Genomic DNA, 24,888 nt, shown 5'->3' with positions numbered 1-24,888 from the left:
GTCCTGCGGCCCTAGCTCTCCTGACTGGGCCTGTTTATGCTCTAACACTTGCCTGGGCCCAAATTGCCCCAAATGCATTGCTCTCTGCTGACCTTGGCAAAGCCCATGCCTCGCCCTGGTTATGAAGTCTGGAGTTGTGCAGACCTGAGATGTCGTGAGAGGCAAAGGAGAAGGTTTCAGTGAATTCATGGAAAGGGAAGAGCTGAGCCACACGATGGACTCTGGGCTTCAGCTCAGCATTTGGGCTAAGAATAGAACCAGTCTGTGTTCATCTGACCTTGTTTGCCCACTGCTCATTTGGAAGTGAAAGGGGAGTCTGAATGGAGAAGCGTTCTCCTGTACAGCGGGCAGGAAGAGGGCATATTGATGGCATGGCCATCCTGTTCCCTGCCAGCAGCTGGGTGGCAGCTTTGTGCAGTCCACAGTGCTAAATCACTGCCTACCACAGTGCCTCTGAAACGTGTGTGTGTGTTTAGAGGAACTGAAACATCCATGTGACGCTTACTGATCATTTTGACCAAAGCCTTTGTTACTTCAGCTTTGCTGACCTCTTTCTAGCGAAACGGACCATGGACTATAATACATCGCCTGCACAAGCACACACTCCATCATTTTCCAATTAGAAATGTGTTCAGAAATATGACTGTTTTTTATTAACAGGCTGATTTATTTGCTTATTGACCACAATTAACTGTCAGTTTTATTAAATGGCTGTACTCTCCCCCGGGATCCACAGCTCGCATGCCTGGTTTTGGTACCTGCAAAGCAAGTTACTTTCTTTCAGCTCTCTCATTCCTTAGTTTGCTCTACCTTTCTTTGCCTGTGGCAGTTGGCATTTACATCCCCACCTCTGCTTCTGTCAGGCTCTGGGTGCAGCATGTCTTCACCATCAAGGCGCACAAGAAGTTAGAAATAATGCAAAAGGCAAAAATTTCTTAGGGTGATATCTTCTATTGGACTAGCTGCGTGGTTGGGGTGGAGTTAGACAAGTTTTCAAATGCAAGGAATTTGAGTAGCTCGTGTCTAACGCATCCAGCTTTCTATTCATCAGTGCTGCAAGGTTTTGTTTTTCCCAAGCTAATAGAAATCTGAGTGGTAAAAACTAGATATGAGGTCTGTTTTATCTCATGGAATAAGAGGAAAAGCATCTAGCAAAGCAAGACTGAAATGACAGCAGTATTTCCCTGGGAAGATGAGTCCTGACTGTGAAGCATCCTGCATTCCTGTTAAAAGGATGTGGATAGTTAAGGTTTTTAAGACCTGAGTGTGACACCCAGGAGAAGTGTGCTTCTCTTGCACCTTTTGCCCAAGGATTGCCAAGCTCTTTGAATTCATTAATGAGATTTAACTCTAACTCCTCCACAACACAGATACTACCCCAGCGGAATAGGAGAGTGGAGCATGGTGGCCACTGGATCTGAGGCACATTATGATTTTGTCAGAGCTGGGAATGGAGCCCACTGACCTCATCCCTCTTTCCCTGCTTTTAAGCACTAGACTTTACCTATCTTTGACCTGACTCCAGGGCTAGGGACAGATATTCAAAAAGCCAGAGCCTGAATTGATTCAATCTTTGCAGGTTAGTCTAACCTGCCTAGATTGAACCAATTTTCATAGATTCATAGATGTTAGGGTTGGGAGGGACCTCAGTAGGTCATCGAGTCCGACCCCCTGCCCTGGGCAAGAAAGAGTGCTAGGGTCAGACGACCCCAGCTAGGTGCTCGTCCAATCTCCTCTTGAAGACCCCCAGGGTAGGGGAGAGCACCACCTCCCTTGGGAGCCCATTCCAGATTCTGGCAACCCTTACTGTGAGGAAGTTGTTTCTAATGTCCAACTTACCTGCTCGCCGTCAATTTGTGGCCATTGTTCCTGGTTATTCCAGGGGGTGCCCTAGTAAATAGAGCATCTCCCATTCCTTGCTGCCCTCCCCTGATGAATTCATAGGCAGCTGCAAGATCACCTCTCAGCCTTCTCTTGCTGAGGCTGAAGAGATCCAGGCCCCTCAGTCTCTCCTGGTAGGACCTTGCCTGCAGGCCTCTGACCATACGAGTGGCCTCCTCTGAGCCCTCTCAAGGTTCTCTGCATCCCTCTCGAAGTGCGGCGCCCAGAACTGGATGCGGTACTGCAACTGCGGCCTGACCAGTGCCACATAGAGGGGAAGCATCACCTCCCCGGACCTGTTCATCATGCATCTGCTAATACATTATAAAGTGTGGTTAGCTTTGTTGCTCACTTCATCACATTGACGACTGTGATCAACTATGACACTGAGATCCCTTTCTGCTGCTGAGAAGGTCGTCCCCCTGCCTGTAAGTGTGCTGGTGGTTCTTTTTGCCCAGGTGCAGCATTTTGCACTTGTCTTTGTTGAACTGCATCCTATTTCGTTCCGCCCATTTTTCCAACCTGTCCAGGTCTGCCTGGATCCATTCCCTGCCCTCTGGTGTGTTAACTTTGTTTCATAATTTGGTGTCATCTGCAAACTTGGACAGGGTGCTCTCCACGCCCTTGTCCAAGTCACTGATGAACACATTGAATAGCACCAGTCCAAGGACCGAGCCTTGCAGGACTGCACTGCCCACATCTTTCCCGGCTGATATCGACCCATCCACCACTGCTCTCTGGGTGCGACCCCTAAGCCAATTTGCCACCCACCTGACCATGTAATCACCTACATCACAGCCAGTCAGTTTATTTACGAGAACAGAATGAGATACTGTATCGAAAGCCTTCTTAAAGTCTAGGTAGATGATATCTACCTTGACTCCTGCATCTAAGCGTTTTGTGACCTGGCCATAAAAAGAAACAAGGTTAGTCAGGTAGGATCTACCTGCAATCAGTACCTGCTTATTTCCTTTCAGCATCATTTCCCCTGCTGGGCTCCCACAAATGTGATCCTTAATGATTTTTTCCAGTGTTTCTCATGGATAGAGTTGAGACTAACTGGCCCATAGTTTCCTGGTTCCTCCCTCCTCCCCTTCTTGAAAATAGGGACCACGCTGGCCCTTTTCCAGTCCTCTGGGACCTGACCAGAGCACTGCGAGTGCTCGAACAGCCGTGCCAGCGGCTCTGCTATGACACTGGCCTATTTCTTCAGCACCCTTGGGTGGAGCTCATCTGGGCCCACTGATTTGAACACATCCAGTCCTCCCAAATGCTATCTGCACTACCAGCTGGTGGGATGGTGTCCCTTCTGTGTCTGTCTATGGTCCAATTGGGAGATTTGTCTTGGACTGTGTCTAGGAATACAGATGCAAAGAAATCATTGAAGAGCTCAGCTTTGTCCCCCCTCTCTGTCACCAATTGCCCTAGTCCAATGCTACCCTGCACCTTCCTTTTGCTCCCTATATGCCTGAAGAAGGGCCTAAGCCAGGAAGGGGTCTGGGCTTGAGCCAAGTCAGTTAAGTCTGATACTACATCCAACCAGGGTTCTCTTAAACCAGTTTTGGCCATTTTGAAACTGATTTATGTGCACTGAACTTATGTCCTGTTACAGATTTAAACCAGTTTCTGATCACTTAAACTGGTTTATGCACAACTTCTGGCCCTAGCCCAGGTCTCTAAAATAGCACCACCCCTTGTGAAGTCTGCGCTAGTGTACATCTCACCAAAGGTAACAGCAGAAATTGCTTCTGTTCTGGTTTAGTAAGGAGCAAGAAGCTCTTCATAGGAATGAGTTTGAGATATTCATTTACACGGTCAAAAGGAACAGTTTTAGCCCTCCTAAATTTAAAATGCTAGTCATATAAATAATGATAATAATAAACACATAGTATTTGTATAGTCATTTGAGTATTAAAATCACTGTGCAAACTGTACCCTCTATAATCTGTAGCTGTGCAAACTAAGATATTGATAAGGGGGATAGAGTGGCATAAATCACAAGTATCAATGGCACATAAGTTGTCACAGGGTAAGTTTGGGTGTGGATTTCCACACATCATCTGTTCTGCAGCAGCTGCCCCAGACACACTTATCCTCAGATGAATGTAAGTTGCTTACCCCCCACTTCCCCGAGGGGTAAGTTATCTCGCATTTGTCATGAGGCAATAATATGCACGTGGGTAGTCACCGCAGAGTCACTGGTACGCTGGGGAGCCTGCATCTTGCTTTGTCTCATGTCATAGCCAGGATATATTTTGTTTGATGTTAAGTTTTATTCTGAAACTTCAGTCATCAACCATCCATCTCCCTATCAGAAGTCTGAAATCGCCTGCTGCTCTTTTATGCCAGGTCCCCACAGAGCTGAGATGGTTGGGCCAGGTTGGGCTAATGTTGTATTCAGCCAACCCTCAAATCCAGTCCCTGGGTGAAAACCTGGTCTGATTGAAGTCAGTGGTAAAAGTCCCATTGGCTCAGAATTTCATCCTCTGAACAGTAATATCTCTCTGTTATCAGCCAGGGAAGATAACTGGACTTGTGAAGCACTGGAGGTGGCACGTAAGAGAGATGCTGGCAGATGGGCCCAGAGTTCAACGTCTTATCTGCCTGCCAGCGATCAGACCCGACACTAGCCCATGGCTGCTGCATTAATTTCTTCCCCAGACCAATCTTAGCAAGTATGCCTTCTAGCCACATGGCTGTGGTCTCATAAAAGGCAGAAAGTTGTTTCTGGAGGAGTCTTAGGTGACAAGCTGCTCATAAATCCCAGAATAGCTTCTTATGCTAATGCAGTCATGTTACTCGGATAAGGTAGAAATATTCCTGGAGTACGTCTCAGACTGGCCTTGCATGCTTTACATGCAGTCCTGCTTGGTGATACTCCATGCATGGCGAGCACTTTATTCAGCCCACAGACAATATATCATGCAAACGAGCATAATAAGCTCCACTTCCCTCTGTCTTTTTATCCATCTGTTTACAGCCTAATGGAAGGAGTTGTGCCCTCAACACTCTCTGAGCCTATTGCAAAGGAATAAGTGTGGGGATCCACAAATTTTTGGTGGGGATGGAAACAAAGGACACTTTTTGTTTCTCTCTCTTTTTTCAACAGACAGAATAACGGGGTAGGTGGCGAATGGCTAACCACAAAGGGTCAGTGCTAGCTTAGCCCTGCCACATCTCAAAGGAATTTATGGGATCATTATCCCATGTCTGTGTGCAACAGCGATAATGATTGGGAGCCATTAGTCACTCTGGATATATCTTTTATTATAAAAGGATGTGTGCCCTTGCTTTGCACATGGTTATTTATTTATTTGTTTGTTTGATGGTGCGAGTTACATGCTACCCTTCCCAGCAGCGGCTCAGGGCAGCTTTTACAACTTAAAATGGGCAACTAGAATAAATAAAACAAAATACAGCAGAGACCTATTAAACAACAGCCCAGCTTGGCTTTGGTTTCTAAGTGCTTAGCCAAATAGAAAGGACTTTCAGCAGTTCTGAAAGATGTCCAGGGTCGGGCTCTGAGGACAGGTATACCTCCCAACGGAGGGACTTCCAGAGCTCAGGAGCAATGGCCGAGAGCCCCCTCTCACATTTTTGCCAAACAGACTTGATGGGACATAATAAAATTTGTCTTCTGGAAGCCCCATAACCCCGAAATAACTAACAGACTCACATTTGGGAGAGGATCCTGGCTTGAACCTGAGGATCTTCCTATATGTTACCTACCAATAATTATGGTACCTAGAAATTAATCTCCCATCTGCTCACTCACATGTTGCAGCTTGGAAATTCCCTGCCTTTACTGAGATCATTAAAAACCCACATCCAATCACTCTTCCTCCCAGGAGGGCTGGAGAGTGACCAGAAATTGCAGGCTTTCAGCAGAGGTCGGCCCCTTAGCAATCCAAGGTGCGTTAAAATGTATAACGGATGTCACAGTGGGAGCCGTCATTACATTTCACTTGGAGGGTCCTGTGCTGAGCCTACAGCATTGCATCCCTCCAGAAACCAAAGCATCGTGTGCCGTGGGCCACAGGCAGGGAACAGGAGAAACCAAGATGCCAACATGGCCCCAAACCCTTGCAGTTTGAAGAAATGAGTTGGCTGAGAGCTGCCAGGGTGATTCTAGCAGGTGAGGCCCAGGTCCTGCGGGGCGGAGAAAGGTGAGGATCTCCCAGGTTCTTCCTGGTCCGGCCTGGGGAAAGATTCCTTGCTGCCCGGCATTGTGTGACCATGAGTACAGCTCTGGCCACCAATACCTGATGCTTCAGAGGGAGGGAAAGAGAATACATCAGACCACTTGTGCCTTGAGGAAAATAATTCTTTCCCAAGACTTCAGGTGCCCAACTGAAACATTATAGACTAATAAATATCGTCATGAGCCTTTTCAACCCGTTACAGACATTGCCTTGTCTCTTGACCTAGTGTTCAAATACAGTGCATATAATAAATGTTTAAAGCTCTTGGCCAGACCCTGAGGAACCATGCCCCACCAGTAAATTGCTTGTAAAGTCCATAATTCATTATGAAATGAACCCCTTCTGTAGAAGCTAGACTAGAATAATTCTGCAGTCAGGTTTTGTCTGATTTAATCCTGGGATTTTGAGATTAGTTTACTCTGATCTCAGAGTTGATAACTATAAATGTGATCGTCTGCATAAGATCAAGGCATGTGCTGTCTTTTCTAGTCAAGTTGAGCTCTTTGTGGAGTAAGCACATGTCCATCCTCTCGTCTCCCTGTGGGGCTTGGAGCGAGGTGGGAACCCTGAACTCTTAACGCTTAGTTATGTACACCAAGGAGTGCCCTGGGAAATGGCCATGCTACTCCCTGCAGTGAAACTAAATCCACCTAAAGCCTTTTTCATTCCCCTGGGAACTTCTGAAAAGAAGTCACTACCAAACGAATCATGCTGGGGGGGGATATTTTACCGGGCGTATCCACTAACATCCCATAAATGATGTTGCAGTTTCTTGACCTTTATAGGTGTATTTTCTTATTGATCTTTCTTAATTAGCCTTTGGGTCACTTAGAGAAATTTATGTTTAAAGTCACAAAAGAAATGACCTTGAGTTAATTATCTTGAGCTGTAAAAATAATGCCCCTCTTTGGGGGGGGGGTGGAGAGGGGTCTCAATTCGTTTGCCTTCACATGCATCCCAAAAAGGCTGGTGTTAGATATGAGGGTTGTGTAAAACAGCACCGTTCTGCTTCAATTTCCATTTCGATGGGGTAGTGTTTCGTTTCACGTTTTGTTTTGTTTCGTTTCGAAAGCACTGCTCTGTTTCGTTTCATCGAAACTCTTTCGCTGTTTCGACATTTTGGCCATAGCCTATAATGGGGAAGCACGAAAGTGCCTGTAACTTTGTCATTTCTAGCCTGATTTGGATGAAACCTGCAGGAACAGTAGCCCCTTCTGAGGCCATGAAGCTTGCCATGTTTCAAGGAGATAGGTGCAGGGGTTTCTGGGAAACTGCACCTCAAGGTGCTTACAAGCAAAACTGTCATCTGGCAGACAGATCGGGGGCCCACACCCCCAGGAGGAGTCCAGCACAGCCCCCGCAGCCCTCCTGGGGGTACGGACAGGCCCCCAATATGCCTGCCGGATGACAGGAGACTGCTGCTGCTGGCTAGGGCCAGCGGCAGCACCGATCATCCCAGATGTGGGTGCGGGCTGTGCCCAGCGCTGGTCCCAGGTGGCAGGAGCAGCCTCCTGTGATCTGGCAGGCAGAATGGGGGCCCGCACCCCTGGGAGGGCTGTGGGAGCTGTGCCAGACTCCTCCCAGGGGTGCGGTGGGCCTCCCAGTCTTCCTGCTGGATCACAGGAGGCTGTTCCTGCCTCCTGGCACAGTGCTGGGCACAACCTACACCCAGCGCAAGAAAGATTGGTGCTGCCGCCCGTCCCAGGAGGCAGGAGCAGCCTCCTGTGATCCGGCAGGCAGATTGGGGGGGCCCCCCACACCTCTGGGAGGAGTCGGCAGCCCTCCCTGGTGTGCGGGGGGCCCCCAGTCTGCCTGCTGGATCACAGGAGGCTGCTCCTGCCTCCTGGGACGGCGCTGGGCACAGCCTGCACCCAGCTGGCAGCAGCAGCATGCTATCATCCAGCGCCCAGATCCAGGGGTCCACACCCCCGGGAGGGCTGGGGGCTGTGCCAGAATCGTCCCAGGGGGTGCAGCCCCAGGATCTGCGCAGGATGACAGGAAGCTGCTGCTGCTGGCTGGGACTGGCACTGAAGCCAAGCCTGGCTTCGAAACTCAAAACTTTTTGAAACTTTTGAAACGTTTCAAGTGCCCTTGTTTCATTTTGAAGCTGCTTCGATGGCTTTTGTTTTGTTTTGATTTTGCTCTTTCAAGCTCAAAACGCATCAAAACAGCTTTGAAACAAAACACCCTGTGAAATTTCGCACAGCCCTATTAGATATGTGCTTGTGTATCCCCTGCAGAGAGTACAGATGGGAAGCTGTAGTGCAAACACGGAGTGCACTGACCACACTGATGAGGAGTGGGAAGATGGGATATTCACGTCCACGTTCTCTCCTGCGGCTGTCAACTGAAGGTCCAGTGCTGGTTGTTTGATAGTTTCTTTTCAGGGCTTCAACAACCGCAGTCTCATTTTATGTGAAGCCACCAGTCACAACTCCCCATGTTAGCCTGGACTGGATCTGTACCAGGAACTTAGAAGGAAAGGCTCTTTTATTTTATCCACAATCCTGAGTGCGTGCCCCTTAGAGATACAGTGTCTTAGCCAAACTCTGCTGTTAGAGGTACACTTCCAGCGTGTGCAGTGGGAGATGCAACATACAATGTGTGTGGCTAGGACATGTCATGTATCTTGGTATGGTAAGAGGAGGAATTTGCTGTGGAAGGTAAGCTTGTGTTGCTGTATAAATGCAGTAGTCTTTCTTTTTGAAACTCTCAAGAATGTGATTTTTGGGCTTTTGGGCATAGTCGTATACGAATCTCAAATAAAGTGCGACTTTATGGGAGTTCCTCTGTAGTCATTGGCACACCCTCTATTACGTCAAAAGAAGTCACCAGGCCAAATTCGCTGCTAGCGTCACTATACTGGGGCCAGTAAATTCAGTTCCCTGTGGCTAATGGTAACAGATTAAAAGAAGTAATAATAGGCATTTGCTGCTAATTGTAGGAGATGTGTCTGTTGCTTTTTGCCTTTTTTATTCAGTGGGGGGGAAGGATCATAAATTGGACTACCGTGTACTGCATATATAGCACAGGGATGTCAGAGAATTTGACGGAAGAGAACCACTGGAGCGAAGACATGCGTGGCTTGTCAAAAGCCACGCCGCAAAGCAAGCAAGTGAATGGGCTTGCCTCCAGCTCTCCTGGGAAATCATAAATCTTCAGGAATCGGGAACATATTCCTGACCTGTTTCACTTAGCAATATTAATGTTTTTGCTGACTGCAAGCTTCTGACACGGTTTTGCAGTCTTGCTTATCTTAAGTAGAAGCACAGAGGGAATGATCCTGTCCTCGCTGAATTCAAAGGGGGTATCCCTTGTTCAGAGGATGTGGGGGGCTGTCTTGGCCTTAATACATCAGTGGTCTAGGAATCACTGAGTTAGGAAGGAAAAAGCAAAGACAGTGCCTGGTTCACTAAAGAAGCACATGCTATTGATGGGGGTTCTGTTACTTGGGGTTTTAAGGTGCATAACAAAAAGCTGTATTGGAAAACGTGGAGGAGAAATTTATTGGGCACAGCAGAAGTCGTAATTATGAAACCCAGCCTGCACGGCTTTCTCTCCTCTGCTAATTGGACTTAGCTGGAAAAAATAAGACAAATAAAGTCTTGGGATTCTTAAAACTGAGACACCGGAAAACCTGCCTCATCATTAAGATGATGCATTTCCACAAAGGGCGCTTTTCTCACAGGCGGGCAGCCTGCCGATGAAAAGTCTGGTGGGTTTCCCACCAGCAGAAGTTGCTTAATTATATTTTGTGCATGCTCAGAGAATACCTGTATGGTGAGAACCTGACAAGTGGCCTCCTAAACGTAAATCATTTCTGTTTTCTTGGGCTTTCTTGAATTTACATGATGTCCGGAGCCTGAAAAGCTCAGCAGTAGCACAAGAGGAAGCAAACAGTGGGGTGCCAGTTAGGCTCTATGGTTCTGTGAAAGACTTTGTAGCCTTGTGTAAAGAAAAAAGAGGAATGTGCCACTGGCTATAGAGAGTCAATGGAACCTTCTTGTCTCCTTTGCTCTTGTCTCCTTATAAATAAAGCATTGTTGTCCATCCTTGGCATTTGCAGTTCATTGTGATAAATTGGTCTTGATGTGTCTGACATTTTAACCAAGTTGTTTAATGGCCTATTTCTGAAAAGGCAGAGCTCCCTGTAGCTTGCATCAGCACAAACTATATCCAGCCTTAAGAGCAGCCGTTGTCACGTACTGCATTGACCCTTTCCCCCTCCGGGATGGAGTGCAAAGAAACTAAACATTTTGGTCACATAAGTCCGAACATCCTCAATGCTGTAAGCCAGATGCAAGGACAGCCCTGCACACCTAATCTGCATGTGGTTTGTGGGTGCTGCTAGAAGACCATTTTATGGCTAGTGTTGTTATTTTGCAATAATTGACCTGGTGCATCCAAGCAGGGGCTAGTAAAATTACTGGTGGGTATTTCTCCAGCAGTCTCATTTTGTACACGTACACATGCCCCTCCCGTCTGTCTCAACTGGCACTGAGTGCTCAGCGTGTCTGCTCAGATCTCTTGGTCACAGCAATCCCTGGAGTCTGACTTAGCGCAGAGAGTTGATGAACTGTGAAAACTCCCATTCCTGCATCCCCTCCCAAGCCCACACGGTGATTTCCTTTTTTGTTAATGTCTCTAATTACTCTGTCAATGAGATGATTAACCTCCCTCCATAAAGAGTGTTTTCCTGTCCCTACTTTCCCGGTTCCTTCTGTTCCCTGGAGCTATTTGTTCATCAGCTGTGGACAGACGACTACAGTAGCACCCACAATTAAACTGTGGCTGGGACCTAACCCTCCTGCAGGTCTGTGATCGCATTGCGTTGCAATACCAGTTGTGATTACATGTGTTCTTCCTCCAGACCGAAGGAGCCAGAGAATACTTTCCACTCCTTTTGCCCCCGTTTTCTGCCTCGCTTAGTGGTTGAAGTTGTTTGCATTGTCGTTGCTTTTGTGATTGCAAGTTCCAAGATTGAAGTTCAGCTGCCACAGTGATGATGATGCTTGTTGTGCTTTCGCACTTAGCGGGGAAGATTGTGAGCAGGTTGTCATCTTCTTTGCCAAGCTCGCTGGAACATCCCGAGGAAGTGGTGCTCCTACCCTCCATAGATAGACCCAGGCCTTGCTACTCGTTACAGCTGAATACTGTGCTCCCGTCTGGTGCCAAAGCCCTCACCCCTGTCACGTTGACACATAGGTGAACACTGCCATGCAAGTAGTAAGTGCTGCTCAAAAATCCAAGGTGCTTCTGTGGCTGCTGATGTTATCAAATATTGTTCCCTCCATAGTGAGAAGGGATTCAGCCGTACTTTGAAAGTACGAAAAGATCATGGCTGACCGTGGACTCCTGTTGTATGAAGATATCGCCCACCCACCAAGATGCAGGCTTAAGTCAAGGAAATCTTTCTGGTTGCATGCGTTCCAACTTTCATCGAACAGCCTGAAGGCTGAGAGCCACTGGCACAAAATCTGGCCTACAGCAACAGTGTGCAACAAAAATCTGGTCGTGGATCCGACCATAGATCTTCTGGGTTTCTGCCTGCAATGTAAATATTGGACTGCGCTGAACCGCATTCATACAGGACGTGGAAGGTGTGCCTATTTATTGAACAAATGGGGCATCAAGGACTCGCCGAACTGCATATGCAGTGAGGCGCGGTCAGTGAGCCACATTGCAAACTCCTGTCCTGAACTTGCATATCATAGAGGGATTGAAACAATCCACTTAGCCAACCCGGATGTCCTCAACATACAACTTTAATTAATCTGCACCTTCTCTGCCATTGCTTGCCATAGCCACACAAAAGAAAGAAGTAGTTGAAGAAGTGAGGAGACTTGGCTTCCTTCCTCCAAAGCATAATCCCCTTCTGTTGCCACTGGCTGCACAGGCAGTGCTAGGAAACATTTTCAGGATGCACAACACTACCCCGGGAGATGAAGCAGCCTTGGTTCTTCCATCCCCATCTCTTCTTCCCACTGCGCAAGTGTAGCCCCAAAATCGTTTCCTAATCTCCTTTAAGAAGTGCTCTGAGATACTTCTGGACACAAGGTGAACAGAAACTTGGAGTATAATAAAACTACAAAAGAGATTCTCTTAATCACATTTTATTTTACTATTTACATTTTTCCTAAGGGCATTTATGCTAGCAAAAGATGAATGAGAAGTGGCAGCCCAAGCTACTGTAGCGCTGCACCTGGTGTGTAATCTGGATGAAAACAGGTAGCATGTTTTAGGAGAGCAGTTCAGTCTTGTGCCCACGCAGTGAGTGGTCTTGCTTGAGACTTGCTGGCAGTGGGATTAGAGGGGATGTGGTTTTGGTAAAAAAGCCATCTGTGCTAGGAACCAAACGGAGACCACGGACTCCTTGCACTTGTCACCCAACCCCGCTGCAGGGCTTGGCTCGGTGTGCAGGTTGAAACATGGCACTGCAGACCATGCAAAGGCAGAGGAGATGGTGCAGCACGTGCACTGAGAAGCTCCTGGAGGTGTTGAATGCCTGGTTGCTTTCTGGAGTTCATGCCATGACATAGCTCCACAAGGTGCCCAACATCGGCCTGCATCTCTAGCACGCTCAGAGTGGTACTGTTTCTATCAGACTCTTGGCACGTTGCTGGTGTCACTTTGGTCACCTCAGACCCAATGTAGATGATGTTACAGAGTGTAGAATATTAAGTCTAAGGAGTGCTTATTTGCACAGATCTGCTCCTGGTGTGTGTGAGCCCCATGGGGAGACTGAACTCTTTTTGAGTAGTGGTATCTATTGTGGATGCGCCCCCAAGCTACCATAGCCAGGGGCATGTGTTTTATTGGGCTCTCAGGAGCATAAACGGGGCAATGGCTGCAACTGCAGTTCAGTTCCCACTTACTGCCTTTGGACTCAGACAAGAGCAGAAGTGTCTGCATTTCTGACATAGCTTTCCAGCCACTGAGACCCCTGCTCTTCTAGCTTTAGCATTGTAATTTTAGGTTCTTAGAATTCGAAAAGTTTTCTTGACCTATTGGCCAAAAAAAAGCCGTCACCGACCTGTCAGGATGGACTTCAAGTCTTCCAGAGACACCCATCATGTGACTACTAAGAGCTGGCCTTGCTGATGCCTGTTCTGGCTGGGATTGGAGCATATTTTAGAGAACTGGTCAGCATGCCTTTCGTTCTCTGAGGACCCTCAAGAACAGTGGCAGAACAGGTGGTTCTGGGTGGAGAATCCATGTACCCCAGGGCCTGTGTCTGTGAGAAGCCTTGGAAAGGTCATCTTGCCTTGGCACTGGCCAGCTGTGGTTGCACCATCTCCACAACGGCTTCCAAGAGGCCTCATTTCACAGCCTTGGTACTGCCAGAGGTGTGGGGGGAAAGAACTCGAGTTGATGGTTTGGAAGCAGATCATCCTCCTGGTCTAAGCAATAGCCATAAACTCCTGGAAGAAGGTTTCAGACTGGATGTAAGGAAAAACTTCTTCACAATTTGTGTGACCAGACTCTGGAATAGGCAGGGGCGGTGCAGGCACCTACCCTGGACATCTTCAAAAGGAGACTGGACACACACCTTGCTGGGGTTATTTGACCCCAGCAGTCTTTCCTGCCCGGAGCAGGGGGGCTGGACCCGATGCTCTCACAAGGTCCCTTCCAGCCTTAAACTTCTGTGAATCTGTAAGAGTCTGAAAAGTTGTCCTTTCATCCATTCTGCTAAACTTGCAGCTCTAAGACTCTTCTGGACCTCCCAGCTCCATAAAGCAAGCCAGTAGCACCAAAAGTGCTCCTTGCTCAGGACTGGATATCCCAGGACTAAACATTTTGTCACTGAAGCCACTTACAGAAGTGACCAAACTTTATGTTCACCTCGCACTAGGGTCTCTGCTCCTGAAGTGTCCAAATGGCATTATCTCAAGCAGATCTGACATGTTGTAGACCAGCAAGATCCACGTTTCCCAAACAATACATCTGCTCTTTCTTATTATCCACACTGGAGTACTGTACATCCAAGCTCCACTCTCTTCACCATCCCATTGTCCCCCATGAGTGGCACATGAGGGATTATCCAAGGAACATCCCTGATTTTTTGTGTATCAGTAAGAATTTTTCAGTTTTCCAATTATCACTCAAATCACTGTTTCTGACCAGAGGGTGATTCCAGCTGTAGTGCGGGTGAGTGTATATGGCTTGGCCTACATAAGCCATGAAACATGCACCCTTCTCATCTGTGCCGTCTTGCACCTCTTCTGCCCGTGCGATATCTGAACCGCTCTACTGGTAGATTCAAAGGCAAGAGCTACCAGCGCCCATCATCACATCACTCCCATGTTGAGGTACCCAAGTTTCCATGACTTACAGTACAGTTTTTCTCTCTTTTTTGTCTTTTTTTTTTCCTGGAGGTTTATAACCCCTGTCACTTGCAGGTTATTTAGGAGTAAAGGAAAACATTATCTTTGTGCTCAGACTCCTGTTTGGAAGGCGATAAGAGTGTTTAAAACCAAAGTGACGACTCCACCAGTACCTGCTGGCTCTGGGGCTGCATTTAGTTGCTTGGCTCTAAGATGCTCTGTTAACAAGTGCCCCCAATGGCCTTTCCTGATGGAGCGTTCTTGTGTCAACCGCTCACACAGGACCGAAGGGTGTAGCTCTGACTACTCTTGTTGGGCCTTCTCAGTTTGAGCGCCATGTCTTGAATAGCGATGCAGAAGGAAGGTAATCTTAGTCGCTCGCGTAAGCTGGTCGGTGTAAAGTCGGGGAGGAATACCCTGCCACGTAAAGCATTGCACAGCTGGCTAGTGACTAGGTGCTCTCTCAAGCAGTGGAGCTACGGGGGTTTGTGACACCTTTGCAAATCAGGGTATTGGTATGTTATGGTGTTTGGGGAAGACTCCGGTGAGGGTAGATGCCTTCTTCCAAAGTACTGGGGATGATCCACTGACATGTGGAGGATGCTGATCCTGTCTAGTGCATATTTTGTTTCCAATAGAACTTACCATGCCATTGGGGAGCACTGTTCATGTCTATTAATCTTCCCAACTTCGACTGATTAGTTTTATTTGATTAATAAACCCATCAAATATTGTAAGGACTAAACCCGGGGATTTTATCAGCACTGCATAATCCTGGGGAAAATACAACAGCAGCTTGCAACCAGCTTCTGAAACCAAGTTGCCTTGCCCCAGGGTTACGCGACAACATTGCATCTATTACAAACTGTCTGGAGCAAGCACTGGTGCTTCATGACGTGTTGGTCGTAGAAGCCAAGCTTTGTACAAGTATTTGAGGGACTGAAACAGGGGAAAAGAAAGACCCACCATAGTCTTCTAGGATTTAATGAGTCTTCTTTGCAGGCAGTTTAGTCGATCGTTCTGGGTTTATTCGAGCATGTTCTGAGGCCTAGCTTTGCAGGTGAATGGGTATGAAGTCAGTTTACAGGTATGTAAACTGCCCATACTCTTCCAACCAATGTCCATACTCTTCCAGCCAGCACGTAGAAAGCTGTTTTGCTAGTTGTGCAAGTGTCTACATAGACAGGCCAAGTGTGATGCTGCAAGGAGAGAGGAGCAGGGATTAGATGGAAGATGCTGGACGTGCCCTGGTCTCCCTCCTGCTCTGTATCCACTGCCACTGCTGTGTGGGACAGGACACTGGGCAAGATGGACCTATGGCCTGACCCAGGACATGGCAGTTTTCATGTTCTTCTATTTCATTTTGCACTCCTTTCTTTGCAACTAAACCCAACCTAGTCCCGGATACAGGCAAGATTATCGCCAGTTGTACTAATGGGAAACTCCACCGCGGTTTGAGGAGCTGGAATGTTTATTGGCTCAATTGAAGTAATTGGATGAACGGTCCAGAACAGCGGAGCATATTGTTTAAGCTATAAAATGCTATGGGGCCAATTTGTACTAGCTGCATTTTTTTTTCATTTTGATCAGAAAGATTTTGGATTAGAGAACAGTTTATTTCAGAATCCTGAATGCTAGTTTCTTGAGAAGGTGCTGGTCTCTTGCAGCTGAAGGTTTATGGCTTAATGGCTTTGATCATGGCCACATCTAATTTAGAGTCAAGTGTAGTTACATCTGTGCAACTTGGGAGTGTTTTTATGTATTTATTTATTTCAATCTTCTCGGTTTCCTGGGTCTTGGGAACATAATCTGACTTGCTTCAAGAAATTCAGAAATTGAAAAACAGGGCTGGAAAAAAAATAACTGCAAGTCGAGCCAGGCAATTAAATTTTGACATATTTTTAGGTATGCGTTTCAAAATATTATTTGACCAGTATTACCTGTTAGCTTGCTGAATGCCAGTATGCTAGCAGGGAAAGGTCACTGTGACAAGATGAGTAATAAAGCAGCAGTAAAAATCAGTACTGAATTTCCATTGCTCAGTGGTTATTTTATGTTATATTTGTGTTTAGTTTTTGCTGGTATAAATGTCCCAAATTCTTCTTTGAAATTTATTTTCTTATTGATATCAGTGGGAGTTCGGCTTGCATAAAACATTCAGAATTTGTCCCTCTAATCTCACTTAAGCCATTTGTATTTTCAAGGTGTCTTTAATGTCTAACAGTATTTTAATGTCTTCTTTTTTCCCCTTCTTTTTGTATTTTAGCCAAGCAAGTGTGTCCGGCTGAAAAAATTAGCTGTGGGGACTTGAGCAACAAATGTATCCCATCGTCCTGGCGATGTGATGGGGAGAAGGACTGTGTAAGCGGAGTTGATGAGGCCGGCTGCAATACTGGTGAGTCAAAAATAATGCCTAGCATATAGGCAGCATCTTTGCTCCAGAAGGCTCCTAACGTGATTTACCGATGGTATGTGAAGGGATGCCCTTTCCCACCAACAAGAGCCCAGTGTCACTCTCCCTTTCTAATGCTATGGCAAGAAAAGAGATTAAAAGAAAAAAACTCAACTTTACCAGTTGTAGCTGCCTGGGAATTAAAAGTAAATTGTGTAAATAGCATGAGTATTCATTTGCCATTCTCGTACTTGAGTTGGAGTGGATCAAAAGCACCGTTCCAGAAGTCTGTGGGGGGGAAAAAAGATTTTAAAAGTCGAGTGGGGTTGGATAGAAGACTGTCATCTGTTTTGGAATAGGGACTGCGGTTCAGTGCTTCCCTTACGAGGTGCTTAGCCCACATCAGAGAGTGCTACGGGAATTCCTAATGATAATTAGGAATCCAAGGTGAGCCTGCCAACGAGCCAGAGTGCTCCACAAGCCTGACCAAGCTTGAAAACAACTGCAACCCACAGGGTGCCAGGTCCTAGCTGGTGGAAATCAGAATAGTGCATTGGCTTCAGTGGAGCCTGTGCTAAATTACATCAGCTGAAGGACTGGCTGAAAAGATTCACTGGCTACCCCGCGCTGAAAGGGGAAAGCTTTTTGGTGCCTCAGGTGAAACATTTCCCTTCATTTTGGCTTTACGAGCAGCAGGGTTTTTTTCTGTAGCTCAACCGTCTTTGATGGATTTAAGAAAAAGGAACACGGGAAGTGGGAAATATAATAAAAATGCACCTGGGGCAGTCCTTGTCTCTTCAGCCATTCGTTACCATTATGGGACTGCAGGATTCAGTTGCTGCTGATTGCTGACAGGCCTCTGACTGTGCTAACCGATTGACCGAGATCCATTACAGGACTTGTAGGCAGTTGCTTGCACCGAGCTGTATTTTGTTTTGGTTTTTTCCTACTTGCTGTTCATGGTTCTTTAAGTATTTCCAACGTCAAGTGCAGTGAGATCAATAAATAATCTCCCTTAAAAAGCTATGGGAACATTTAGACATACTAGGACAAATTCTGATCTCGGTTACGGTGGCGCGGCCACATTGGCTCGATGTGCTTCAGAGCACAATTGCCCTTAGTGGGTAGAAGAATATCGTCCTTCTCTTCAAGATGATTTATCTTACAGTGCAAAAGAGATGGTTCCTGATGCCCCTGCTGAAGTTACTTTTCATGCTGTATGCATAGCGTAGTGCAGGCTTTGTACTGTATGAGGAAACGAGCACACTGTTCATGCAGTATTTTAGAGGAGTGCCTTAATAAAGTAAACATACAAAGAAAAAACATTAAATAAATGCCGCTAGTTCCGTACCTTTCTATTTTTGCAGATTCAAAAGAAAAACAATGGCATGCCTGCATATAAAGCTGGGTATGGTTCAGCAATTTGATTCTTAATTGAAGTGTCTTTAGTAATTTAGGAGCCTAATTTCCACTTGAAAAAATGTAGGTGCATAGGAATATAAGGCCCTTCTGGGTCATCAAATCCAGTTCCCTACTGTTGCACGCCCTGTGTCATATAAACCCTTTCATAAACTCACCACGCTGCATTTGAAAAGTCCATTAGCTAGGTTTGTGCCCTGCTAGTCCCAGCTGAAGACCAGCCCCGAACCTCCCTGTTCTAGTGGTTAGAAGCCTTGCTCTTATTTCCAGCTTAAATTTCATTCATGGCCAGTTTGTTCTTGTGCCAGCATTGTCCCCGGTGCTTACCTTCTGGTGTAAGGTCAGCAGGCATATCCTCCCTCGGCCTTTGTTTTGCTCTTCTGGCTTCCTCTTAGAAGAAAGACTTTCCATCCCCCAGAGCGTCTAGTGGCATCTCTGCACGTGTTCATCTTGATTTCGTCTTTCTTGGGCATGAAAGGCCAGCATATAGAGACTTCACGCTGACTTCAGCGAGGCTCCTAAGTTCCTAAGGCACTTTTAAAGATTGGATTTAGAGTTATGCCACTTAAACATTTCTGAAAATTGTGCGTGTTATCTATATGGGCTCGGTCTTATCCCCATAAAAATAAACTATCTGCGTTTTTGCAATTTGATCAGAAAGATTTTGGATTAGGGAGCAGTTTATTTCCAAATCATAAATTCTAATTCCTTGAAAAGGTATTGAGTTTTATGGCCACCCGTTTTATGGTCAACATGTGCAACCCTTTAGTGGCAAGGAAGGATAGCTTCGTCAAGCCTATGATTTATAATACATATTTTATTTTAAAGTCCTTGCTTTTAATTTCATGTTCTCCATGCTCAGAGGTAGCCCCCATAAATGTATTTAAATGTGCTCTCTTACATTATTTCAGAGGGTTTAAAAAGACCCGAGTTTCCCTTCTGGATGTCTCAATCCATTTATCCTCAGTTGTCGTCAGCTTGTGCGGTGCACATGCAGGTTCTTAAAATGGAAATGGATCTGAGGACAGTTATTTTCTTTGGCTGGCTCTGACGACGACATAGCCTGTGTGAGATGAATTAGTGGCTTTTGTCTAGGTCTTTGTGGACAGGTGTCCGTGTATCTGAACAGTCACCACTGCGGGTACACGCCGCGTCCTAGCAGGGAGGTCAAGGACTGAATCTGAGCGCGAGACCAGCTGCTTTCTCACTCCACGGCTGGGCTGAGGCATCTTGGTAGGAAGGCTTCACCTTCCACTTACGTACCTTTTTGGGTGGATTAAAACAATGAAAGGCTCTTACTCTCAAGGCCCATCAGTCCCAAACTTTTCACAAGCATTAAATTCGCTTTAAGACAAGCAAGCAAGGCAAGGGATCAGTGTTGAGGTGCTGTCGGGAAGGCTTTTGAGATGGGCAGAGTTGTCAAATTAAGGAGTTGTTCTCGTAGGCGAGGACAAACCTTGTCTTAGCTGTTTAAATTCTGAGGACTTGAAGAAGATTGGTAGCAATCCTCTCTTTTTATCCAAATCTGATAAACCCAGCTAAGCTTATCTACTGATACACTGTTAACATTCCCATTTCTTCTCTATTGCAAATCTTTCTTTATCCTTTTTCTCTTATCACGGCAGCACACAGCGTCCTGATTCAAGAAAAGAAAATGTCTGTTTCTAAATTCAAATGTCCTTTTTTTTTCTGTGCTCGCTTTTTTGTTCTTGTTTAAATGAAGCTTCATCCACAACTGTCAACCGCAGCCCCCCACAGCAGAGCGCCCTGTCACACCAAAGCCTGCACCTCTCGCAGAGCTGGCAAACACATCTAAATATAACGTTGCTCTCTGCAGAAATGTTTGGAAGGGGAGTTTATTTGTGCTGAGAGTGATTTCCTTATTATCGAGAGCTTGCATGTGCCGTAAACAAGCTGAAGATGGCTGCACCCAAGCAAATGAAACATCCAGCAGGAAATCTCTTAGCTGTTTCTAAATCCATATTAATAACCTCCTTGTTCTGAGCTAACGTGACACACTGAGCACTTTTTAATTGCGGCCATTTCTATTCCTCGATGGGAGTAACTGGCCTTTAGTAGTGTAATCTTTCTAAAGATCGTACACTGAGTGTGAAAGTCATGAATGTCACTCCTTCTGTGCATGCCTTTATGACCACATTATTGTGTAGCACTAGTAGCATTACACTGGCACCTACCGGCCTGAGGTGAGAACAGGGCCCCATTAAGCTAGCTAGTGGCTGCACGGACACAGACTAGAAGGATCCTTCCTGCTCCCAGGAGCTCCCTGGTACTACGGGGCGTCGAACAAGCAGTAGGAGGGACCTGGGGAAGAGCCACAGAATCACAGGGTGGGAAGGAAAGACCAAGGGAAGGCGTGAGAAGTCGCACTTCCCCTCCTGCCCATGTCCGCGTTGCAGGGTTCAGCTGAGGGAGAGCAGACTGATTTCAGCAGCTCAGTGGACAAGACTATGGGAACAAATCACAGGCTTTGGTCCTTGGAGCTTCCATGTTTTCTAGCAAAACCATTAGATCTCGTTTCTGTGGCCAGCTCATGGACCGCATCGGGACCGCATCTGGTTGGAGAACAAACAGGTGCATCCCTCTCCATAGTTGTTAGCGGAAGACAGCTGACAATGAGTTACGCCGCTAGCGCGCTGCTTAGAGCAGGGCAGTGTGGCCTAACCCTCGTGCCTTTGTCCTTAGGCAAAAAGCCCATTAAAGTTTGTATTGCCCGATAGAGGATTTCTGTATTAGGCCCAATGCTGAGTCCTGGGCTCAGCTATATAAGCTTCTTGGCAGCTCTGTTCTCCACAGTGCCTCCGTTGGGAGGCTGACTGCACAGCTGGACTTTGCTGTTACATGTAATCATGCTTAGTACATTTGTGTATGAAAATAGGGCTGAAAGAAAATCCATAGCCTGAGCCATGCCTTCCAAGATCCAGTCACAGGGCTTGGCAGGTCATCTTAGCTGTCGTCGGGGGGGATCAGAAGTAGATGTTGATGGGACATGGGGATTTCTTTCAGGCTGACACTACTGTCAGAGTCACCTGAGCTATTCACCTGAATTGCTTGTCGCTCTCTGTTAGCGGGCACTACCCAACTTCCTTACAGATGGCCCTGAGCACAAATAGGCTGGGATGCAAATATTGACACAGAATATGACTGAGTGCAATATTCCCAGCCAAGAACATATCAAAAGACCCTGTCTCCTGAGCTCGCCACCTTTGGCCGTGCCAACTGGTGAACGGGCACAGACCCCGTGAGCAGATCGATAGATGCCCTTGAGCGTGGGCAGAGCAACAAGCAATAGCTGGCATGTGGTAAGAGTCCCAGAGTCCCAAAGGCAGAGTTCATCGTCAGAAGCGTCCTGGGGACCGGCCTTCCTTCACGTGGGCTTAGCAAACCGGGCCGCACACTGGTTCTAGTCAGAGCTGGATTAACTCAACGGGAATAAAGCTACTTTCCACAGCCACGTTAGACACACTGTGCATCCGTTAGGCGCAGGTAGCTACAAAAGACAAGAAAACAGTCATTCTCTTGAATCTAACCCTTGTCCTTGGGGCTTTTCCTGGAAGGCCCCTACAAAGTGGCAGTAACAGGCTTCTGCTCTGTTTTGTGAGATCTGCTAACAGAAGGGAAGAATTACTGTTATGTCAGCCTGTGGAGAAACTGCTGAAGGACGAAGTGGAAGCCATTGTGGTGCAAATTTTTCAGACGATGGAGCATAAGGCACAAGTGATTATGTGCTAGATTTGTGCCCACACAAACTGCATCCGCACCAGGGCTTCATTGTGGGTATGGATCCCTGCACCTGGGCGGCTCAGCACCTGCCTGCACCATTCAAGTCAGCAGTCAGTGGTAGGATGTAAGCCTGCAGCTATTCCTGGAGGCACAAACAATTTATGAAAATGCGGACTCAGAGTTTCAGAAAAGCAGTCTGTCTATAAACAAGGTCTGCCTAAAATGAAGGCACAAAGGGGCAGAAAAGATCTGTGCACTCTCCCTTTCTCCGTGGTAGCCACGACCCTGTGCTGGTACCATTAATTCATTGCTGCGCTAACACGCTGGGTTTCATAGTTTCTAGGGTCTGAAGGGACCTGAACAGATCATCAAGTCCGACCCCCTGTCCTGGGCAGGAACGAGCATCTGTTATCTCTCTTGAAGACTCCCAAGGTAGGGGAGAGTACCACCTCCTTTAGGAGCCCGTTCCAGGCAGCCCTAACCATAGAGTAATGCCTCTGATATCAAGCCTGAACCTGCTCTCAATCAATTTGTGGGTTCAAGGAGCATGATTCACGCTATGCAACTGCTTCTGAGGCAGAGCCAGCTGCAGCCTGTGTACAGATAACAGATGCTCTCCATCTTCTTTGTATCTTTGCATCAGTTAAGTGCGGAAAGGAGCAGGGCTGTACCGAGAGCCTTGCCCCTGGAGGAAGTGCCTCTCGGAGAGACTCCAAGGAGGTGATGTAGAAGCAGGCCTCCACCTGTCACCATGCGTGTGACCACAGGATGTGCTGGCACGCGCCCTCTTACACTCCCTAAAGTTTTCACACCGGTCCTTTGCTCTCCCTCCTTCTGCACAGATTTGTCCCACCGATACACTTGTTCAGCATTCCCAAACACCCCTCACAGCAGCAGCAGCACTTGGCCTTTTTGTCCTTCCCATTTAATCTGAGGGTCCCTCTGTAATTCAAAGCCTCAGGGCCCTGCACATTTCTTCCCTGCTGACATCTTGCCTCTGCTTGCCTCTCACTCCCACTTGTGCGCTGAGCTCTGTCAGGTCATCTCGCTGTTACCCAGGACTAGGGTGGCCATCAGAGAGGACAGTCTGGTTGTCCTGTCTGCTGTTGATACGAAACCCAATGCCTTTATGTCCTCCTTTTTTCTCTTGAAGAACGTAAAGGCATCGGGTTTCATATCAATAGAGGACAGAGGACAAAGTAGCAGAAAACCAGAATATCCTCTACAATGGCCACCCTACCCAGGACTTCTGCTTTCCGTTTGACCCCTGCCCAAAGTCCCCGTGACTTTAAATGGGCAATGCTCCCTCCGTCCATGGAGCCTAGTTACAGCAGTAGAGAAGACCTTTGGAAAGACTTGCATTGACCTCATGAGGCTCTGTGTCTTGGTCTGAGCTCTTCTAGCCTGACCCCCAAACTCCCCAAAACTCACTCTAAGTCCCAAAGAGCAATACAGTTAAAGGGGAACTAACAGGTGGTATAAATAACCATAGGAAAAGCCTTGTGCCATTGTAACTGTGGCATTCCTGTCACACTCTGGCCCTCGGCCTTTCTTCCTTTTCTGGGTTATATATCATTTATGAGCTCCTCAAGGCAGGAATCAGCTTTTCATTATTTGCTGACCAAGTACCGTGCACACCTGCAGTGCTGCATACGAAATAATAGTACTCACAAACCTCCCGTGAACTGCATAGTCCAAGGCCCGTTTTTTTTCAGAGAGAAATGGCCAAGAGTGTCTCAGTAACTGAACCAGGGCCACCAGGGAAGGCTGTGACAAAGCTGGGACCTGGTCTCCGGCCTCCCAGTGTTGTGCAATAACTAGACCAGGTTCTGGCCATAACTGCAATGCTGTGCTGCATACAGGTGGCACAGATGAACCAGCCAGTCCTGGCAAAGCAGCGTCCAGTCCCTTGCTGAAGGGTCTTAGCTGAGGGTGAAGGGGAAAGAGGGCCTGGTCTCGTCTTTCAGGTGCCCAAGCTGCCAGCACAGCACCCAAGGAGCAGTGACATCAGGTGTAATTTAAAGCAGCTTGCAGGCTGGTTTGGCACATGGCAGATCAGCGAGGAGCCACCAAGCCAGGCCAAAGCTACCTTCTTCTTTTCTAGTTTTTCAAAGGCCATTGCTCACCTAAAGAGGCAAGCTGTGTCCTTTCCCATTAGTTTATCTTCTCCCAGTGGGCTGATCAAGAGCTCAAGGAACACGTCATCTCAATACCATTTCATCTCTCTACCAGGTACTGAAAAACATCCCCGGGTTTCCCTGCTGAAGGGCACGTGCTCCATGTCACTTGCAAAGCTGTGAGAATCCTGCTTTACGCTGATGTAGCCCCAAAGCCATCACCCTGCTCAGCCTAATAAATACATTCCCTTTCATCATAGCTATGAATCCTGGTCTTTGCCTTCATTAAGTAACTAGGTATAGAGCATCTACTGCTGTGCAGGCACAAGCAATTCAGAAGCAAATCAAATACACAGGATCAAGCTGCACCCTAAATTTCCCCTGAGTAACCCCATTGATTTTAATAGGGTCAAAGTCCATCAGATTGCAGTGGTGTAAATGGAAGGAATATTAGGCCCATTGACTTTGTTCTCAATCTTTGAGTGGGATGATGAAAATAAATGCATTTACGGGGGTAAAATGACTGTGTACTGGGGTTACCTGCACTGGTGGAGGAATCGAAAATGATGTGCGGGAATATGAAGAAAATGAGTGGAGAGCTAACAAACAAAAGGACGTTGTAAATAAGCTAAGGTAGGAAAGCAGTAATATCCTCTGGGCTTTACACAATGTTTAATTACTGGACAGCTGGAGAGATTAATGCTTCTGCATTATGCCCTGGCTATCCAGAAATTAAACATCATGTACAGCTGCTACTTTATCACTGCTTAAGGTATTAGAGCTCCTTCAAAAGCAAAAGAAATTACAGGAAA

The 24,888-nt window shown here is 46.9% G+C and overlaps 1 protein-coding gene across 4 annotated transcripts in view; it reads left to right on the top strand.

Moving 5' to 3' along the window:
• Positions 1-24,888, top strand: part of LRP8 (LDL receptor related protein 8) — a 266,690-nt gene that overhangs the window by 198,444 nt on the left and 43,358 nt on the right. For all 4 annotated transcript variants that reach the window (XM_090050038.1, XM_090050037.1, XM_090050036.1 and 1 more), the window contains exon 4: positions 16,674-16,802. In XM_090050038.1, coding sequence (XP_089906164.1) covers positions 16,674-16,802 — 129 coding nt within the window. The remainder of the gene's footprint in view (positions 1-16,673; positions 16,803-24,888) is intronic.

The sequence above is a fragment of the Crocodylus siamensis genome, chromosome 5, assembly GCF_052110815.1.
Source record: "Crocodylus siamensis isolate JL-2025a chromosome 5, ASM5211081v1, whole genome shotgun sequence".
NCBI classification, from domain to species: Eukaryota; Metazoa; Chordata; order Crocodylia; family Crocodylidae; genus Crocodylus; species Crocodylus siamensis.
The sequence above is the reverse complement of the archived record's forward strand: the minus strand, read 5'-3'. Positions and strand labels throughout refer to the sequence as shown.